The 21,619-nt window shown below is 36.2% G+C and overlaps 1 protein-coding gene across 3 annotated transcripts in view; it reads right to left on the bottom strand.

Annotated features, from left to right (window-relative positions):
* Window positions 1–21,619, bottom strand: part of LOC136040099 (A-kinase anchor protein 1, mitochondrial-like) — a 112,806-nt gene that overhangs the window by 16,613 nt on the left and 74,574 nt on the right. For all 3 annotated transcript variants that reach the window (XM_065724193.1, XM_065724192.1, XM_065724194.1), the window contains one exon: window positions 8,525–8,702. In XM_065724193.1, coding sequence (XP_065580265.1) covers window positions 8,525–8,702 — 178 coding nt within the window. The remainder of the gene's footprint in view (window positions 1–8,524; window positions 8,703–21,619) is intronic.

The raw sequence follows: 21,619 nt of genomic DNA, 5'->3' as shown, positions 1-21,619 counted from the left end.
GCATTGCGACATATATTTGGACTAAAAACGTTCGGTAAAACAAATGTCTACGATAGCAATTCAGCCGCACATTGACAATACAATAAACGAATGGCAAAATAAACGATTACACAGATTTTTTAGACACACAGCCTGTGTCGTCAGATACAGGCTGACGACTTCTGACGAGAGTGGGAAGGCATAAATGAATTTCTTTTCCCGGGAAGGGAGAGGGCAATTAATAAAGCTAAATAATTTAATTAGGAAAATAGCGACAAAGACAACACTGCCTTTCCATAACAAACAAATACAAAGTAGAAACAATAGGGGAAATCTTTTCAAGACAGTGGAAATCAGTTCTGTGAATATTTCGGCCCTATGTCCAAGAACCCTCTTCAGCACAATACGAGAACAAGAGAGAAAATATGTATATATAAATAAACTGACATTAAATTGATTTTCACTGTCTTGAAGATTTTCCCTATTGTTTCTACTTTGTATTTGTTTGTTAATTTAATTAGGAAGCGCCCAGAAAGTCAAGAATATTTCAAATGTAAGGGAGTTGGGTCAAAATTAGTCCTTTCCTTCGGCCCTACACAAAGCAAAGTCAATTTATCATAAACAAAAAATGAGTGTTAATCACATTTATGTGCCCTAAACTAAATGCTACTTTAACAAAACTTGAATTCACATTAAGAGAATTTCTACATATTGGTTTTCAGAACAGCTTGTAGTCCCCCCCCCCACTCCCAATGCATGTACGTGTAATGAATTAATGTGAATATATAGGGGAATAAAATGTATTTTTCAATGTGTAACGGCGGATGAAATTTGTTTGTTATTGTTTATGAAATTTGTTTATCGACACCGAAATAATGTTAATACAAAAAGTTGTTCTACATTCATGTTATACACAAAGAATGATAAATTCTTGATACACGGTTTCAGATCTAATTACGAACTACTTATTATAGACAGATGTCGCGACAGTAAAATGTTTACCGCTGAGTGTATACGCGCTAGAGTAACAACGACAAAAAAAGTCCTTGAAAAAAAACGCTCTTCTGACAGCCCCCTGTTAGGGCGCTACACCACACAATGATTTGTTTAGTTCTTTGTTTAATGCTTGTGTAATTCAAACATATTTCCAGGCACCCAACCAACTATTTTTGAACAATATTACAGAACAAATAATCCCTAAGACACCCAACAAAGTATTATTGAACAATATTACATAACAAATCAGCAACACGGAGAAAAAAAAATCCTTGAAACAACACCAGCTTTGTAAATAATGTTCACGTGTTTGTGCATGTAATAATGTTCTCACGTGCTTGTAATAATGTTCACGTGCTTGTAATTCCAATGGTTACAACTTCATCTACAGCATCTCTCCGTCTATTAGGCTAAGCACCATCAACCAGTATCTGCAAAGTGATTGTTTTCCGATCTTCAGCATACAATCTCTGACCCTTCAATTCTAAAATATCTCTCAGTATTGTCTTTTTTTCTACAACGTAGTAGAAATTATATCCTAACAAATCCAGTTGTTCATGTATTTAGGTCTGTTTTCGGTTAAGTTTAATAGCCTACGCCGAAAACACTCCGCAGTTATGGTACTATAATAGACCCCTTCAAAAGCCCCTAAGGTATAAAAAAAAATCCGTTTTATGTACTGAAAGCCACCTGAATTTATGGACAGAACTCCGATTGTTTGTTAAGCAATTAAGGTTAATGTTCTGTGTGAATCATATGATTTTGCGACAGGCTTATAACTGCGACTTAAACCAAAAGGACAAGATAATTATATCACTGTATTCATTAGTTTCAGATCTATCCAATCACCGAACCAGAATTATATTACTTAGGCTTTTTAGACAATGATTCAAACTTTTTTATTAAATGGAAGCGTTCTCCTTTCTTAACGATTTAAAACTAATTTTCAAATAAAAAAAGAAATACAAAGCTAATACCAACAATCTTTGGTAGATGAATTTCAGTTTTAATATGACGACAAAATTGTCGTCTTTCGTCGATTTACGTCGAAACAAGGGCGTACACAGGATTTTTGTTCAGGAGGATTATTTTTTCGTGGGGGGGGGGGGAATTATAAAAAACTTTACAGAACGCATCAGCAATTGTTTATATGTATTAGTGTTAATTTTTACGAATTGGACCAAATTTGGGGGGGGGGGTTCAGATCCTGTAATACCCCTGGACACGGCAACAATTTGAAACCTCAAAATTGTAGGACTGCAGAAAAATTAACTACTAGAACTTCCTTAGGAAACCAAGTCTTCAATTAGGGAAATTTACATTACATAGTAGTTAGTGTAAACTTCTACTGAAACGAGGGTGAGGGAGGGGAGCATAAAACCTATAAATTCAAAATAAATATTAATCAAAAAATTACGTAACTTCTCCATTGTACGATAAGTTTCCTAATTTAATGCTAAAAATTAGTTCTCTTTTTTCGTAGATTTCGTTTACTTTATATATACTTATCGGGGCTTAAACTTGTTCAACAGAAAATCGAGCTTCCAAAAGAGCAGATGTTAAGTCTTTTTTTTAAATAAGAGATTACGCAAGATATCTTTAAATAATACAAAATAAGTGTAGCATTCTGGCATTCTTTGAACCCATCCCAACCCTAGGGATAGGTTAACACCCAGCACGATTTATTTGTGAAAACAAAAACGTCCAACGATGCAAATTATCTATGCTTGTGCAAAGTCAATTGCAAAATTACAATTTAATTGACTGTCAGTCAGCAAAGCAGAATCCTTTTTATTCAAGGTTGTTTCTACAAAGCACACTAGCAAATCTTATAAGAGGATGAGAGGGGGATAAGCAGAGAAAGGGACATATGGGTTCACCCATTTCCTCTTAAAAAACAAATCATCTACCATATTCCACCTGTTGTTTGATTGTGAGTTTGAACTGGTGAGTACTGGCACGTACGCAGGGGGGAGGGGCTTCAGCCCCCCCCGAAATTTTGTGAAATGTTTAATTTTCCATGGTTTCTAGGGATTTCTGGCAAAAGTAGGACATTTATTAAGAACCTAGATACATGTGTGAAGCCTTTTTTGGAGGATTTTATAGCATGCAATTGTGAGTCCGTGATTGTACAATCCGTGAGCACTATTATTACTATTAGTTTTTACTATTATTATTATTATTATTTTTGGAAGAATGTGGTTGTTTTCATTTATAACTCCCGTGCCATTCGAGCTATGCTTTCTGCCAAGAGTAGGTCGCATTTATGTTGTAACTATTGTAAATAATAAAAGAACCTGAACCTTGTCTTTCATATGAATCATCCCTCCCTCTTAAGCCCTACACCGGGGATGTAGGGTAACTGAACTGCGATACACTATCCTAAGTAAGAAATTAACATCTGTCTTTACAATTTTAAAGATCACTTTTGACTTCTTAATAGCAAAGGTATTCATGTGGGTATTTGCTAGGCTAAGTTACTAGGCTAATTTGCTATTAGCAGAGTCGAATTTTTCTTTAAAACACCACCACCTAGTTGAGCTGTATCTACAATTGCAGTATCTACCTCTATCTAAAACTACAACAGCTGTATCTACCTCTCAGGCGAAATCGACAATATGCCGCTCATATGAGTAACGAATGTTGCCAGATGTTTGGTTTACAGTTCACCACCATAAGAGCGAAAATATGCTGAATAAACGACCCCCCCCCCAAAAAAAAAGAGGTTGCAACTTGAAAAATTAATGCGCATACTTCTCAAAAAAGCACCAAAATGGCGCAAATGACATCTGGCCACTCTGTGGGTAACCAAACAAGGAGCGAACTTATAGGGATGCGCTGGCCTTACCCAAAAAAGAGGTGTGCATTGACTAGTCAGCGGTTCTGACATCATTTGGTCAACTTTGCCTGAAAAGCCAAATGAAGACGCTGCTTTTGACAATTAAAAATAAATGTGGCACTGTGAATCCATGAGGCCGCCTCTAACTCACATTGTTTTTGCATTCTGATACCAACCCGTTTAATTTTCGAAGGTAAAACTTAAATTCCCTATCATTTAAAAGGATATGTCTGGGTCCCAAATCTGGACTCACACTAATTAATATTAGTATAACACTAATTAATTAATATTAATCCGAGGTAAAATTTCAGCTTTGCCCGATTTATATTTTCATTGATTTAAAATATACCCCAAAGCCTTATTTTCGTACTCGAAAACCTTATATTCAAAAATATATTCCAAAGCCTTATTTTAAGGCGTAAATTAGGACCTGTTTCGGCTATGCCACGGGTAAAACCCAAATTATCTTTTACGATTTATATGGTCAATAAACATAACTTTGGGCTTAAATTAAATTCAACGTTATTATTTTAATGGAAAATTAGCGTGTTATGGAATACACGTCCGTTGGCGATTGAACAGAATTAAAAATCCTCATTGACAATCCTGACAATTGACAAATTGGGAGTGAGGGAGCAAGGGGAGCTTAGAGTACCTCTTCAAAGTATTTATATGAGATGACTCGGCATGCGATAGTAATATACTGAACTACCAATAAGGTTTTTTTATGTATTGAAGAGAAGGTCGCGAGTGGTGGGGGAGTCTTTTGGAGTCTCTTGCACTTGGAACACAATATATATATATCGGTTTCTAGTTGACTCTGTTATGAATCAACTTATTTTATTTGGCTAATATTTGCTTTAGCGGCAGGAAATGGAAGAGCCAATATGTTTGGCTTTGTTGGAGGTGGGTATCTGGTGGTAGAATAATCAATCTCTAAAACATTTAAATGATAACAAAAATATATAATGAACCATTAAAGATATTCTCGAGAGAAGCGAGAAAATTTCGATTTGTCACCATAAAAGAAAGTCAACAGTTTGTTTCACAAGCTTGGTCGAAGTAACATCAAACAGTTCATAGTAACCAACTATAAGCAAGGAGCGACTCGGCTCAATAGTAACCGAAACTCTAAAAAACGGAATTTTGATACTAATAAATATATAAAAAGAATCAGCTTATTATGGTGATTTTAAATATACAAGTTTCATGAAGTCTAGTCTTACCCATTAATGGCTACGAACCTGAGAAAATTTGTCTGATTTCTGAAAAAATGAGGGAATCACTCCCTTAAGTCATAGAATTTCAATGAAAATCACATGACCAGATTCAGCGATTCAGAAAATCCTACTGGAGAGGTTTCAAGCTCCTATCTGCAAAATTGTGGAATTGTGCAAAAAAAAGTTGCCAGAAGAAAGGTCACGGGATGCGTGTTTATTTGTTTGTTTGTTGTTTGTTTTTTTTTTGGGGGGGGGGGGTGGTCGTATCAACCCAGTGATCCTAGAATATCGTGAGGGCTCATTCGAACGGAAATTAAAAGTTTTAGTGCACTTTTTAAGTGAACAAAAAGATTGGAGGGAAACTAGGCTCCCCTACCTCTTTTTCCCTAAAATCGTCCGATCAAAATTTTGAGATAGCCATTTTATCAACCATAGTTGAAAGGCCCAATAACTATGCCTTTCGATATAACATGACCCCCCCAGCCTTAGGGTGAAGATCCTCCCAGCATCAGGGTGAAGGTCCCCCCAGCCTCAGGGTGAAAGTCCCCTCCAGCCTCAGGGCTAGGGTCCCCCCAGCCTCAGGGTGAAGGTCTTCAAGTTATTAAATTCGTCCATTGTTTACGTGTAGTATTTGTTATTGGGAAGCATGGATACATTTTAAGGTGGGGGGACGAATTTTCAGCTGGTGTTTTTTTCACGGGAGAATTTTCCATGGGGAAGGAAGTTTCCCTGAGGTTTACTCCCCGAGGGAAATTATAAACTGGTAGAGTTTCCCAGAATTCCTATAAAAAATTATTTTTACATGTCTTGCTTTCTCTTTTCCGTCTAAATTTTATGCGTAGAGTTGTTAAGGGTAATTGTCCTGGGTAAATTTTCACCGGGATTGAATTGTCTAGAGGACATTTTTGTGGGGAGGGTATTTCTCCGTGGAAGTGGGGCCAGACTTCCTGGAATTATTTAAAAAAGCTCAGAAATTAAATAAAATGACAAGGTTTTTCAACTGAAAGTAAGGATAAACATTAAAACTTAAAACGAACAGAAATTACTACGTATATGAAGGGAGTTGCCTCCTCCTCGACACCTCGCTCTTCACCCCCTTCAGGAATCAACCCCCTTCATATACGTAATAATTTCTGTTCGTTTTAAGTTTTAATGTGGCTCCTTACTTTCAATTCAAAAACTTGTTTTTTTTATTCATTAGGAGTCCGATTGTTTTAATCTAGACCATACAGGGAAATCCAAGTTACGACAATTTGCAGTTTCGTCTTCAATCAAAACTGAGAACATGGTTTGTTAGTTAAAACAAAACAAAAACTTCAAAAATGGACCTGGTTAGCTTGGTAATAGCGCAGTTCATACCCTCTTCTGAACTGAATACTATAACAAGAAAATTCGTAATTTATTGCATTAAGAAAATTTTTACTTGTAGGATTTTTCGAGTTGCTTCCAGTTCGACTAGATCCTAGATCTCTTCCCACTCTCCCCCAAGGCCTGGATGTAGCTCTATTTGTTCATTTTATTTTTTACATTCAATCGGTATTATGAGCCAATATTTGACCAGAAATAACTCCAAAAAAATAATCCGAACTCTTTGGAATAGGTCTATACCGAGGAATTATCAAGGGGAGGATATGCAGTTAAACAAGAAATGACTCTAAAAAATCCAAATAATAGAAATTCAAATTTCCTGAATGTAATAAAAAGTTTTGTTAGCAATAAGTTCGGAAAAGAGAATAAACTGCATGTTACTATAATCTTTAATTCTCAACTTACTAAATACAGCACAAGCTAAAGTCGAAGGGATTACTTTCAGAAACCTCTTCCACCAGATGGCACGTGCCGAGCGTGGCAGAAGTATTCCAAGCGTGGCAGATGATAAAACAAGCGCGGTGGAACCGTGCGTCAGAAGTGGCGTTCTCATATATACACCGGATGGTGGAAAGTGGGCACCCCATCGGCTAGAATATTTGACGGATCATTTTTATACAAGCTGAATATCATGCCACCGCCCACCGAAGTGTTTCGAAGTGCAAGAAACTAATCAGCTTTTGATCAAATGCCGCTTAAAACTGCATCGATGGTTGTAGGTAAAAAGATAAGAAGTTTTGATCAAGTGTTCTACATACTTTAAAAATTAAACCTTGTCCAACGTTTTCTTTTACATATGTGAATCGTGCTGGGTGTTAACTTACCTCTAGGGTTGGGATGGGTTCCTAGAATGCAATAGATAAATTGGAAGATACCTGATAGTCTGATAGATTTTTTTTTTACAGAATATCAGTAAAATTTTCTCTTTTCGTGTCTGAATGCATAAGGATTCCAAAATACTTTCAAGAATCTTTTCTCTCGGTGTTTTTTGTCTTTTGTTTGTATTTCTTCCACTATTCCCGGTCATAAAGCCTTGAAGGGGGAATCTTACCTAAAACCAAACATATTTCATCATTTTCTCTTTTTCAAACTAGCCCTCTCCTGATATACATAACCGCTGGTTCGATAAGAGAAAAAAAAATTACATGTGACCATAATTCTTGGGAAAAAGCATTAAGTGCGTATCTTTGTGAATATCGTCTAGCATCATCAAACATATTGAAGTTGACCGTGTGATTTCCAACGAGAGCACAATATTTTTTAGTGGGGGCCCAACTTTTTCTGAAATGGGAATTTACATATCGTAAATTGGCATAGAAAGTGGCAAATATTGTCAATGTGTTTGTGCTGTTGCATTGGTGATTTCTATTTTCATAATATATATATATATATATATATTATATATATATATATATATATATACATATATATATTATATATATATATATATATATATATATATATATATATATATATATATATATATATATATATATATATATCCCTCCAACTATCTGCCTTGGCTTTTTCTCCAATTATCCATGGCTTGACTGCAACTTGATTTTAATAATAATAAAAAAAAAAATAACGAATTCGGTCTCGGCCTCGACCTAACATATTAATAACAGTCCGACTATTTCGGCTTCTCACTTCGAAGCCTTTATTAAGGGAAAGAAGAAAAAAAACTAGCTTGAACACATCAACACGGGCAAAATAAATAAGAAAAAGCACAATCACTGTACAAAAAAAGGAACAAAAAGAAAAACGAGCGAAACTTAGAATTTCATAAACTATGGTTTCTTTCGTTTTTCAACGGTGTTTATGTTTTTTTCTCATGTTTTTTGTGCATGTTGATTAAACTAGTTTTGTTTTTTCATTGTTAGAAATTCATAGGAATGACATCGAATAAATTTGCATTTTTAATATTATTTAAACAAAAAACTGTTTTCTTTTTCTTGAACAGTTCATTTTTTCATTAAAAGTTTTATTAGTTTTGAGTATTTTTAGGTAGTCTAAGGAGTTATTTATCCAGAAGATATAAATGTAAGGGAAGTATTTTATAAGAACTTTGGATGATATAGGAAAAATTAAGTTTACTAGTGCCATCCAAGAGTTTACTTACCCTGAACGGGTCGTATGACTTCAGGAGCGTCCAGCTGAGAATAGCACGCAGCCATACAGGTGTCCAGTCGCGGTAAGGATGGGTAAGTTGGATGAGTTGGCTGTTGAACAAATATGTGATTTGTAGACACAATATTTGAAACAATTACGTCACAGTTTACTTCAGGCGGTAAGGTTAGCTGAAAAATTGGCATGATGTTGAAATAAACAAAAACGAGTAAAAAAGAAAGTCAGGTTACAAAATGCACATCAAAAGAATTGTCAAATCATGCTGATTCCAAATATATTAAATTTATCAAGAATGTATTATTAATCATAAATCATAAAATCTATTTTTACTGTTATCCATGAAAAGTTAAAAGCCTGAGAAAAATAGCATAATTTTCGAAAAAGGGGGTAAACATCCCCTAAAGGTCAAGAAATCTTAAAGAAAGTCCCAATATCAGATTTAGCGTACCAGAGAACCATACAGTAGAAGTTTCAAGCTCCTATATAGCATAATGTATGTTTTTTTGCCAGGAAAAAGATAACGGATTCGTGTTTATTTAATTTTTTTTCAGAGTTGGTCGTATCGAAATAATGGTCATAGAAGATCGGTAGCAAGTGCAGTTAAACGGAAATTAAAACTTCTTGTGCCCATTTTAAGTCACCTGAAAGATTGGAGGGCAACTAACCCCCTCGGGGGGCTATTCGGTAAAAAAAATCGGGGGGTTATTTGCATTTTTTTACAAGAAAATCTTACCAGACAATTTTGTCCCTGTTGAAAATTTCCCCTAGATAATTCCAAGGTTAAAGTTCTCTCCATACTTAAAATCGTCCATACAAAGAGAAAGAAAGACAAATAAAAAGAATCATGGAAAAGAGTTCAGGATAAATCTTCCCAAAAATTTCTCCTCGCTGAAAATTCCCTAGCAAAAAATGTATGTAGAATTCCCATTAACAAATACTATCTGCAAGCAATGAATAAATATTAAAGCTTAAAAGGCACTTAAACTTCTACAAGGGGATCTCTGATTGTTTTATACTTAGGGAGTGAGGTAGATACCTCAAAGGGTCCATTTTAATGCCAAGATATCCCAACTCTCATTGAGGCTTCACACAAGATCTAAGGGAGAGACGAGGAGAGCTTGTATAGGGAAGAAACAGAAACAACCTTATAAAACAAATTTACAAAAAAATGAAGACTTACAATTGTAACTTCTCTTATATGTATTATCTTTTTGCAAATATTTATAAATTTTATTTATGAGGCGTGCAAACATTTATTTTAGCTAAACCAATTGCGAATAGACATTATCTTCTTTGCTAAAATGTAAGAAGATGGATTTCATTTCAGTTTTACTGAAAGAATATCTTTCTTTCTGTTCAAAGTTGCCATTGTCTTACCTGTGACTGCCAGTTGAAATTGAGTTAAAAAGAAGAGCAGTCTGCTTGACCCGGGGACTCAGGATACAAGACTCAGACTGATCAGATACAAAGAACTCATCCTCCCCAGGGGCAACCATGAATGTCCCCCTCCCAATAAAATTGTGATCATTCGTTGGCTCAAATAATGATCTATGAAAGTTTGGCTTATATGTGTCCGCATTTTTGGGCATGCTGGATGGTTTTGTTGACACATTCTTTAAATCCCTCCTCCAAACTTAAATTCCAAGCTGCATTCCGTTATCCAGTGTATTCCTGTATCTACAACAATATAAGAGTCTTGGTACGGTAAAAGTAAACTACTTAACAGCAGATTTTACAGTAAAAAAATAAAGCATTTTTATATATATTTTTTTAATTTATCACTTCTGCACAATGAGCTCAGTTCAATGATAGACTGTCGTTATGGATCTAAAAAGACATTTAATGATTATTTTGTAGACAAGTTCGAATCGAAGGAGTCTTGTTAGTATTAAGACTAATGACTCGCTTTAGAATTTGTATCACAACTTACAATTCTCAATTTTATAGAGAGAAATAAATGGGTTTCCAGAGTTCATGTTACGGCTGATATGTTCTTCACTACGAGTAATGCTAGATGTTACCTGATAAATCAATCCATTATTGTATATGCTGTGTAATGACTTTTAAACTTATTATTTTTAAGACTAAGTTTTTAAGATAATTTTATTTGTATGCTGAAAGTTACTGATATCATAGCTCCTATAGGACATTAAATAAAAAAAAAAGTTTTTTTAACTGAAAGTAAGGAGCGACATTAAACTTAAAACTAACAGAAATTAATCCGTACATGAAAGGGGCTGTTCCCTCCTCAACGCCCCGCTCTTTACGCTAAAGTTTGACTCTTTCTCTCAGCTCCACTTTTTAAAACAGTAAAAATAATATATATATATATATATATATATATATATATATATATATATATATATATACATATATATATCCACTAATCTGATGGCTATTTGAAACCCTATCAATATAAAAGGCATCTGGGTCCCTTTGGCTTAAACTGGAACAGAACACCCACGTGGTTGCAAGCATTTGGCGATAATAGGATTCTTCAGATGACTTTGAATTTGCGCGGGAAAAGTTAATAGATTCGCCTTAAGATAAAATCAGCCAATCATACCAAATAAGAAAGACGCAAGGTTTCTTAATAAAGAACGTACCAATTTTATTTACCAAAAATAAATATATCATTATTTTAAGTCCATATTTTGAATTCTTCGTATCCGTCTGACCCTAGGTATGTATGTATTGTTCAAAAACCCCTGAAATTTTCATATGATTCGTCTATTTTTTTCATTTCAGAGAACGTACCCCCTCTCCCGACAAAGATCCAGCACAAATGGCCAGGCTCCTGTACCTTCTGTTCTTCCGACTGTGCAAGGCATATATTTGGTTTAAATCACGCATCCCAGACCCTGCCTTCAATTAACAAATTCTACTGTTTCAAAACATTCATCGTCAATTCTCAGCAAAGTAGTTTTATTAGTTTAAACATAAATTATCTCTGATAAAAAAAGACACATAATTTTGAACAAATAGACTTAGACAGGAAATGCTATAAGCCTCTACCAGTATGCCTACGATATGCCTCTGAGCAATAATACAGTCTTGACTGTTGCCAAGGGAATTTCTTTTTTTATTCTGTTGTCTGCGTAAGGATCGAAAAATTTTGCGTAGGTCAGGATTGCTTCCAGACATGGAATCGATTAGATTAGAAAGAGACTATTTTTTAAGTAAAAAAGATAGGACTCTAACTTTCCAGTAGCAGAAAAGAATTGCTGACTGACCGTATATAACACAGTAAGCTGTACGAAAAATGTTGTCAATCCCGGTTTCTTGGGCTATAATAATAGGAAAGCTGAGATGGCCAAGACAGGTTCTGCAGGTGAAGGATGATAGATTATCGAAGACCGTCCTTGTTAGCCAACCGTTTAAGAGCAAACAAAAAGCATGACACCCCCGAATAGGGTGGGAGGATGGCACAAGAAGATTTAGGGGAAATGGAAACTCCTAGGTCCTTGAGGTGTAAAATACACTGGGATGGAGGAGGAATTTGCGTCGCTGTGTTTACCTCGGGCGCCTTGGCGATGTAGTGAGGTATTAGCATCAGTAGTAGCCAGAGCCATTCCTAGGGTTGGTGGTGCCTGGGAGAAAATTAATTACAGCCCTCCCCACTCAGATATAGGCAAAAGAGCAAAATCAAAATGAAAAACTTGATCGAAGCAGGCAAACCCCCAGCCGCGGCACTCGTGGTGACTACAACGGTTGCCCCCCCCCCTCTTGAACGGCTCTGGTAGTAAGCATTGTATTAACCTTCATGGGCCTATATATACGCATGTAGATGGGGACAGGCACTTAAAGATATATATAAATATAAATAGAGAAGATAAATTGCTTTCATTTTATTTTAAAATTGATTTAAGTATCTGACTACAATACATATATTTTTCTTAATGGTAGGATACAAAAGTAGCAGTTTTTATTAATGGAATAATGACGTCCTAGTCTTTCAGATGATCTGAGTGGGCAATACCCCAACTCCTATTTGCGGTAATTTATGCAAGTTTTATCGTTACTATTTATTTTAGTTTATTGCTCATAATTTTGATTTATTGTCCAATTGTTTCTGCTACCGTTTTACGTTTCAGTTTCGTTCTTTTCTTTTTCCTGAACTTCTGTTTCTTCTCAGTATTTTCCCCTTTTCATTTAATGTAAGTAAACACAGGTTGACAATTAGATTTAACATTTTTAAAAGCAATTCCCAGAGGCAGTAATTCTACTACTACTAGTAGTAACTCACCGCAGCACTAAGCCACCTGAGGCCAATACAGCTACGCACGCTCCTCCTCCATCCCAAGTTATTTAAAGTATCCCTCTTTACGCTCTTCCAAGAAGTTCCCACTTCTCTTCAATGTTCCCTTACAACATCTTTCAATCCCACTCGGGGGGACCATTCTTTTCGTTTAGCCCTACACGGTTGTGCAACAAAGACGATCTTGGGCAATCTAAGTTTTCACACACACACACACACACACACACACACACACACACACACACACACACACACACACACACACACACACACACACACACACACACACACACACACACACACACACACACACACACACACACACACACACACACACACACACACACACACACACACACACACACACACACACACACACACACACACACACACACACACACACACACACACACACACACACACACACACACACACACACACACACACACACACACACACACACACACACACACACACACACACACACACACACACACACACACACACACACACACACACACACACACACACACACACACACACACACACACACACACACACACACACACACACACACACACACACACACACACACACACACACACACACACACACACACACACACACACACACACACACACACACACACACACACACACACACACACACACACACACACACACACACACACACACACACACACACACACACACACACACACACACACACACACACACACACACACACACACACACACACACACACACACACACACACACACACACACACAGCACACACACAGACACACACAGACACACACAGACACACACAGACACACACAGACACACACAGACACACACACACAGACACACACAGACACACACACAGACACACACACAGACACACACACAGACACACACACAGACACACACACAGACACACACACAACACACACACACACACACACACACACAGACAAAAAAAAAAAAACAAAACAAAAACGGTTTTACAAACTTTCAGCACTTGCTGATTTGAACAGAAAACAAAACGAACGAATATTGCAAAAAACTTACAATATTCGTACTTATTATTTAATATACGTACGGGTCTGATGCTTAAAAAAGACAATTTTAGTGTCATTTGCTAGAGAAAAAAATAATAAAAGAATAACTTCAATTTTCATTATGAAAATGGAACACAATAGAACGTTTCAGGCTATTTTATATTTACTACAATCTCTGTCTTCTAGCTTTAAATTTACAGTCATTTAGAGAATCAGAAAATGTCCATTTCTGATTCCACGTAGGAGAAGTTACCACATCCCACGGATAACCGGGATGTTTGATAAGACAATGTGTTGACAGACCGAGTTATCTCTAATTTTATATAACGGTTTCCGAAAGCTTAGAAATCTGAAACAAGGTACAACTAAGTGCCAACATATCAAACATATTATTCTACTTCGTCAATTACCACTAAAATACCTATTCATTAAATGAGCAACAATTGTATATAAATATAATTATAAAAATGTATAAATAAAACGGAGGATAATTGCATATATGTCTGTAAATTGTTTCTAAAAAAAAAGAGTACAATAATTTTTCTGAAAATTGACATACTACCATTTTCTGATGTTATAAAAAACGAACTAGATAGATCACAGCTTTGGAAAAAAATGACTTCCCCTCCCAGCCCCCTTAATTATTTTTTTCATAAATCGTCTGCTGACTAAAACTAGAGGCCCATGAAAGTTGAAAGCATTGAGCAGAAGTAGGCAAATATCAATACATAATTTGTTCTTGACAAATCAATTGATTGCTTTTAGAGAAAGATATTCCCGTTTGATGGCTGTGAAGTGAGTCTCATATTCTTAATTGATTCGCATTAAAGGCTACGCATTGCGGCAGAAAAATTACAATAATAGGTAGTATACCAAGAAACAAGAAACAGAGTTAATTACAGTTCGTTTAATAATATAAATCGTCATAAGATAATTGTTCGTTTTCGGATGTGACAAAACAATCTAGAAAAATAAATTAAAGTTGTTTTGCGAAAGAGATTAAAAAATCATTCTTTTCACCAAGCAAAGTTCGGTCCCCTAATACTACTACACTGAAGCAAAAAGGTTGGTATATCGAGCAAAAAATTGTATATAGTTAGGTTCAATCCAATATATTTTATTGGACTCTATTTAATCTATTAATCTACCTAATCAATTTAGTTTATTCAATCTTTTTAGTTTTGTTTTCTATAGTTTTTACTTTATTTATATTTTCTTTTCCTTTTTCTTTTCGCTCTTCTCCCTGTGAGTAAGCGCCTCGTTTGTTTTCCTCCTTCTTTACAGGCCAAAGAGCCTTTGGGAGAATAGTAAAATGTAATACTGCGTGTCTATTTTACGATGAATAAATCTTATCTTACAGTTTTTGCAGAAACAATCGTAGACTGAAATCACAATTTTGAAAAGTGCAGTATACCGGTTAGTCACTGCGCCGTGAATAAGCAAAGTTTTTGAACATTTATTACTACCCAAAAAATGTGATTTCAGTTATGTGCCTGATTTGAAGTCTGTGAAAGATGTGATTTAAGGTTTGTAAGTTTTAATTCAAAATTTATTCCTGATTTTTTAATTCCTTAATTTTATTAATGTATTCTTAATGGTAGTTTGTGCAATCATTTTCGCCTTGTTTCTTATTTTGGATTAAACCACTTACTTATCACAACTAAACGAAAACAAACAAGCGACAGAACAAAACCTGGAACATGCATTCCCGGCCTTAGAGCCTTTCGGAGGGGGGTATTTGATGAAGATAAGACAAAATAAATATTTAAGAATTTGAAAAACGACTATTGCCAGGACTAGGCGTCTATCATCAGATGGTGACACCATGAAACCCAACTTAAAAAACAAATAAAACAAAATCTGTGATTTGACGTTATTCATGATGACACAAGGAGCATTCGTTATAGCAGGGACATCGAAAATATTTGCATCTAGCATTATAAAGTTTTAAAGGAGAACAAATATAGAAAATGACAAAACCAGTTAGTGGTTAACGAAATGATGCATAATTAAAACTTCAAAGATAGACAAAAAAAGGCCAAAAGTCATTTTTCTTTGAGTAGCTAACCCATGTGTGATCTTCGAATTAAAACATAGCATTCCGATCGAACATATAAATGATTTAAATCTATGAACAATAACCCCCACCCTAGCAAGTCTATCACTTCTATTCCTAAAAACAGTCTTAAAGAATAAAGTACAGACGCTAAGAGAAAACATGTCATACATTGCTAACAAAGCATTATAAATGTCGCACAAAACTGGACAGCCTTGAACCTAAGCAATTAGCGTTTTTGCAGATTCGCCATTATTCATTCCTGTTTGTGCAAAATTAGAAAGTCGGCGTAAAAACACACAAAAATTTTTTGTCGATCTTGGGCAGGATTTCTAGGTTGGAAACAGAACAATTGATAGACGTTTAAAGACAGAGCTATAAGACAGATTGGGTGCAAGGGGTTGTGGACCTGTAGCAGGTGTTCATATGCATAAATCTACCATATGTCCTTTTGACCCAATCTTCGTTTATAATACCAGACATTAGTTGTAACGAAGCGAGGGGCACCCACGTTCCACCTGTTGGTGTACATCTCAAAACACCACTTGTTCCTTGCAGTTCCACACCGATCAGCACAGTTTCTGCGACACTTGGCACCCACCACCTGGTGCACATCATTTCAGGAAGTGGACAGCCCCTCGTAACAAAACAACCAAGTACCAAACCCCTTAAATGAAATCTAAAGATCAGACATAGATGCAGATTAGTTAAGACTCATAGGGTATTTCCTCTTCTGAAATCGGATTAGAAGACTCAGTAAAATTGGATAAGAAAGCTACCCTTTGACACCGAACAAACAGACCCAACTCTCCTGGAAAAGCTGAGACTGGACCAGGGACGTAATTTGCTATGGAACAGGGAGAGCAACCACCTCTCCCAGACCTCGGTTTGCCCCCTCAGACCCCGGTTTGACCCCTCCACCTATCTGAAATATAGTTTCTTGAAAAATTTTGTCAAAACTAGCATAAGCCTGCATAATTTAAGCATCAACAGAAACGCATCAGTTTTCTTTAGTTTATATTTACCTTTATAGTAGGGGAGACTGGGGTAATGGCGGCCAGTGGGTAATGCGGTCACCATGATTTCTCGTAAAGTCGATAACGCAGATTCATACCGATTGTATCTGCCATCTCAAGAAAGTTTATGGAAATACTAATGGAGCGCTCGCCATCTTGCCAGTTTTAGTTTGTCGGTTGTGCAAGAAACACTGTTTTTACGTTTCACCTTATAAGACAGACAATAGTTTAATCCACTATCATCTCTTTCTGTTTACATTTCACGAAACGAGACTTATCTCGCAATAAAAAGGTAAGCCATATTGTTGTATCTTGTAGCATTTTATTAAGGTTTAAGCACTTATATTTTCATTTTTAGCCGATAAAATAATGACCATGCGGTTGGGGTAATGGTGGTCACCACACTTGGGGTAACAGCAGTCGCGACCGCATTGCCCCATTAGTGCCAATATTTTTCATATATTTTTTTTTCTATATTTCAGAGACCAAGAAAATAAATATAGAAAACATATAAAGATAAATGACTGCAGAGGACTTAAGGAAAGCAAAAACAGCCATTACTAGAGGATTATCGATTCGCAAAGCTGCAGATCAGTTCAAAATACCATTCAGCCCGTTGCAAGAACGAATGAAGAGTGGGATTGATTCTGATCCAAGCTTAGGCAGGGAGTGTGTCTTCCCTCCACACGAAGCAGCTCTAGCTGACCACATAAAAACTTTATCGAAGATTTTCTACGGCATCACTGCACTAAAATTACGGAAAATTGAATTTCAATATGCAGAAAAACACAGTTAGGTCATAGATTCGATCAAGAAACAAAAATGGCCTGGATTGGATGTAGGGGTTCATGGACAGGAACAAAATTAGTGTGCGAAAACCCGAAGCGACAGGCATCGGAAGAGCCATGGGGTTTAATAAAGAGGAAGTACTGTGCAGGACCCTGGTCTAATACTAGCAGAACGGGGCCAAAAGCGCGTGGGTCTTATTACAATTTGCGAAAGGAGCAAAAACATTACAGTTGTGTGTGCAATGAGTTCGGGAGGGCTTTATGCTTCACCAATGTTCATTTTTCCTTGATCTCGTATGTCCCCGCTCTTAGAAAAAAACGGACCACCTGGATCAGTTTACTCATCCTCTAAGACAGGCTGGATCAATGAAGAACTGTTCGTTATTTGGTTAAAACACTTCGCTCAGTTTATTCATGCTAGTAATAACAACAAAATGCTTTTTAGTCTGGGCAACCATCCACTCATTGCTCAGCTAAAGCTTATGATATTTGTAGGGAGAAAGGGATTGTTAATCGTGTCGCTGCCACCCCATACATCACATAGCTTCAGCCTCTGAATGTAGTATTTTACTCACCCTTGAAGGCTCATGAAAACCAGGAACATAGTAAAATTTACCCCTTACGATGTAGCAGAGCTATTCAATAAGGCCTATTCACCAGTTGCTACGATTGCAAAAGCAACAAGTGGTTCAAAAACACTGGATCCATCCTCTTAATCAAGGAGTTTTCAAAGATGAGCATTTTTTGGTAGAGGACATCCTCCAGAAGAATCAAGAGTTAACGCCTGATTGTGTGGAAGATTACTTGAAAGCTAATGCAAATGAAGTCATCACAAAAGTAGACCAATACGAAGTCATGACTGAACAAAACTTAGAATCCTCGGCCTAATTTGAAAAAGTTTATATTCAGCCTAACACAGAAATTGATGTGTCTATACAAGAGATTTCTCCTCTACCTGGATGCAGTAGTTGGGCTGATGAACCAAGAAAAGGAGCGAGACAAAAGCAACATTCTCAGATCTTGACTTCAACAGCGACGAAAATCCTGCTTTAGAAAAAAGAGAGCGAATCGATTGATGAGGAAAACGTTTGTGAAGACGAATAAAAAAGTGAGCTTTGTTTGACAAAAGGTAAAGAAATTTATTTCTATTGCGAAGACACATAGAAGGATGGAGAGGTATGGTATCGGTCCACCTCTTGTGCATTATGGGCACATCAAGAATGTTCTGGATGGGACACTCCTGACGCGTGCTTATATGACATGTGCTCCAGAAAGTGAAATTGACAAAGTTCTTAAAGCTCATGAGTTAAATATATTGGCGCTTAAATTTTGTGAGCCATTTTTTGTATGGAAAGATGTTTTTTCAAGTGTTTGGCTTCTAATTATGTCCATGCTTTCAATTACATTTTTGTAATTCCTAAATACGGAATTATGTAACAATAAAAATATAACGATTTAAGTTTAACATGTTTGTCTCTTTGAAATTTCTCATATTCTTAATTTACAGCCATTTAGTAGAACATGACATTAGCGACTGCCATTACCCTATGATAGGGGGTAATACCGGTCAAAGCTGATTTTGCAAAATCATTCATAATACCAATAGGTAAGCTTGTCTAAGGCTCAATTTAAGTATACAATAGGTAAAATATACTATGTCAGCGATTTAACATTGTTTCGTTTGAATTTTATGTTTATGCTATTTTTATTCTCATTTTACCTTAGGTGAACGCCATTACCCCAGTCTCCCCTACTATAAAGCGCATTTATAGTACTTTTATGGTACTATATAATACCTCTATGGTACCAAATGGCTAATTTTTTCAGTTTTTAGTCATTTTCACTTGATTTGGGAAAATTGGCTCCAACTATGCCCCCCCCCCAGGATTTTGACGAAATTACGCCACTGGACTGGACTAGTCACACATTCATGTACACTAATGAGTCAATCTGAGGTGGTTTTTTTTTTAGGGGGTAGACAAGGATCTTGCCCCTGCCGCAAAATTTTAAATAAATAATATAAAATTAAAATCTTGTAATTTTGTTTATTAAAGTAAAATGAGGTTGCAGTTGGCATTAGGCCTAAGTACTGTATAAGCAAAGTGAATCCGAAATATTTTTTATTCCCCCTATCTTTCCCCATTAAAGTAAAAATTCAGACTTGAATAAATGAAAACTTTTGTTCAGAAATAAAAATTTTGTAAGTAAAATAAAATTGTATAATAAATGAAATTTTTATTGTAATTTGGCCTAAAATTTCTTGAGACATGAGGGGGACTAGTCAACAATTTGCCCCGGCCAAAAGAAAGGCGAGAACCACCACTTGGCTCAATTAGTTCCACAACTCTTATTTGATGTTTCTGGTTTTGGATTGCAAATTGTAGAAATGGTCACATTCTGACTGGATACTCATACAGTTTTCCTTGGTAGCTGATCTTACAAAAACCATGACGAAAGAAAATGAAATAATAAAAGTGAAAGGCAGTGCGAGTAGTCTCATTACTTATGGGAGTGTAAATTAAACAATTCCCTTCTGTATACCAAATTTATTAGGAAAATTTATTCATTTCACTAGAAAACAAAAGCACCTAAGTTAAAGACACTCAAGCAGACAACAAAAAACCCTAATCTTTGAAATCTCAGCACTAGTCTTTATCAATCAGAAGTTTTAGTCAAGAAATTTTCGCAAAGAAATAATTAGTTCTCACGCAATATCGTACATTCCAGTATAGTCAAAACTATATCAAGAATTACCCCTCTCCCTCTATTCTCCAACTAAGTTTCTGAACCTTCCTCTAATTGAACTACAGACTGCGTGAGGACTCTAGAGAGTGCAATACGATGTCCAGACGAGCAAGACAGGGCCTTAGATTTGCACTGGAAGAAGTATTACAGAGAGCAAACGGAACCGTGTCAGAATAAGGGTAAAGGAAGACATGAAACGCCAGAGAAGGGTGTATTCAGAAACTATGAGCATAAATGGGACACATTGTGGATGTGCCGTCCGAAATCAAAGGTTCGAGATCAACAACCGTAGGTGGTTTAGTAACTCCCAAGATTCGCTCTTCAGAACATTCCTTGTCTCAAGAACAAGTGATACTACGCAAATATCTATCATACAATCATTTGAATAACGCAACAGTTTGCTCCGTCGGTTCTGCAATAAAACTAAAAGACGTCGGAAGTACCAAATCTAGGTTGATAAACCTTCTACAAATGGTGTACTGATATCTACATAATCTGCGCCTACTATCAATTTCTGTGTTCTGTTGATCATTTGATTTTATAAAGTGATGGAATAAGGGACATTTCATCATTAGCATTGTCTAATTGTCTAATTCGACGCAATTTGCTTGAATCTTGCGTCCGTCGAACCCATAAAATATCAAACTGACCGTATGATTTATTTAGCATTGTGCATTTGCGATGGCTGATCGTCAACTACCAAATACTAAGAGAAGATACGTACAGATGTAAGGATGACATGAGTCAATTGATCATTCAATGTGCCAAGTTCGGCGTATGCACTACAGTTTGTGGCTACCCCTCTATCAAAATTCATTCGAAACAAACGAAAATTTATAAACATATTTCTTAGTTTAGTTTTATTTTTCGAAGCGGTTTAATATCCTCACTGGTCAATTTGAGAGTTATGTTCATCGTGCTTTACTTTTATTCTAAATTTGCGGTGCCAGGTACTTTGAAGTGTCTGATTGGCCGCTAGTGTTTTTTACATCGCTTCATCACGAGCTAATACTTCACCTGGTTTCTGTAATTTTGTAATGGTTTCAATTCTCCAACGTAAGAAGATAATTTGCTACCATTCAATGGCCATCCAGTCCATAGATGGCCAGATTCAGGTTCATCCAAAAACCAATTGCGTACCACTGCGTAAGGGATACTGGG

Source organism: Artemia franciscana, chromosome 20 (genome assembly GCF_032884065.1).
Source record: "Artemia franciscana chromosome 20, ASM3288406v1, whole genome shotgun sequence".
NCBI lineage: Eukaryota > Metazoa > Arthropoda > Branchiopoda > Anostraca > Artemiidae > Artemia > Artemia franciscana.
Note: the sequence above shows the minus strand (reverse complement) of the source record. Positions and strands in the feature narration are given on the sequence as shown.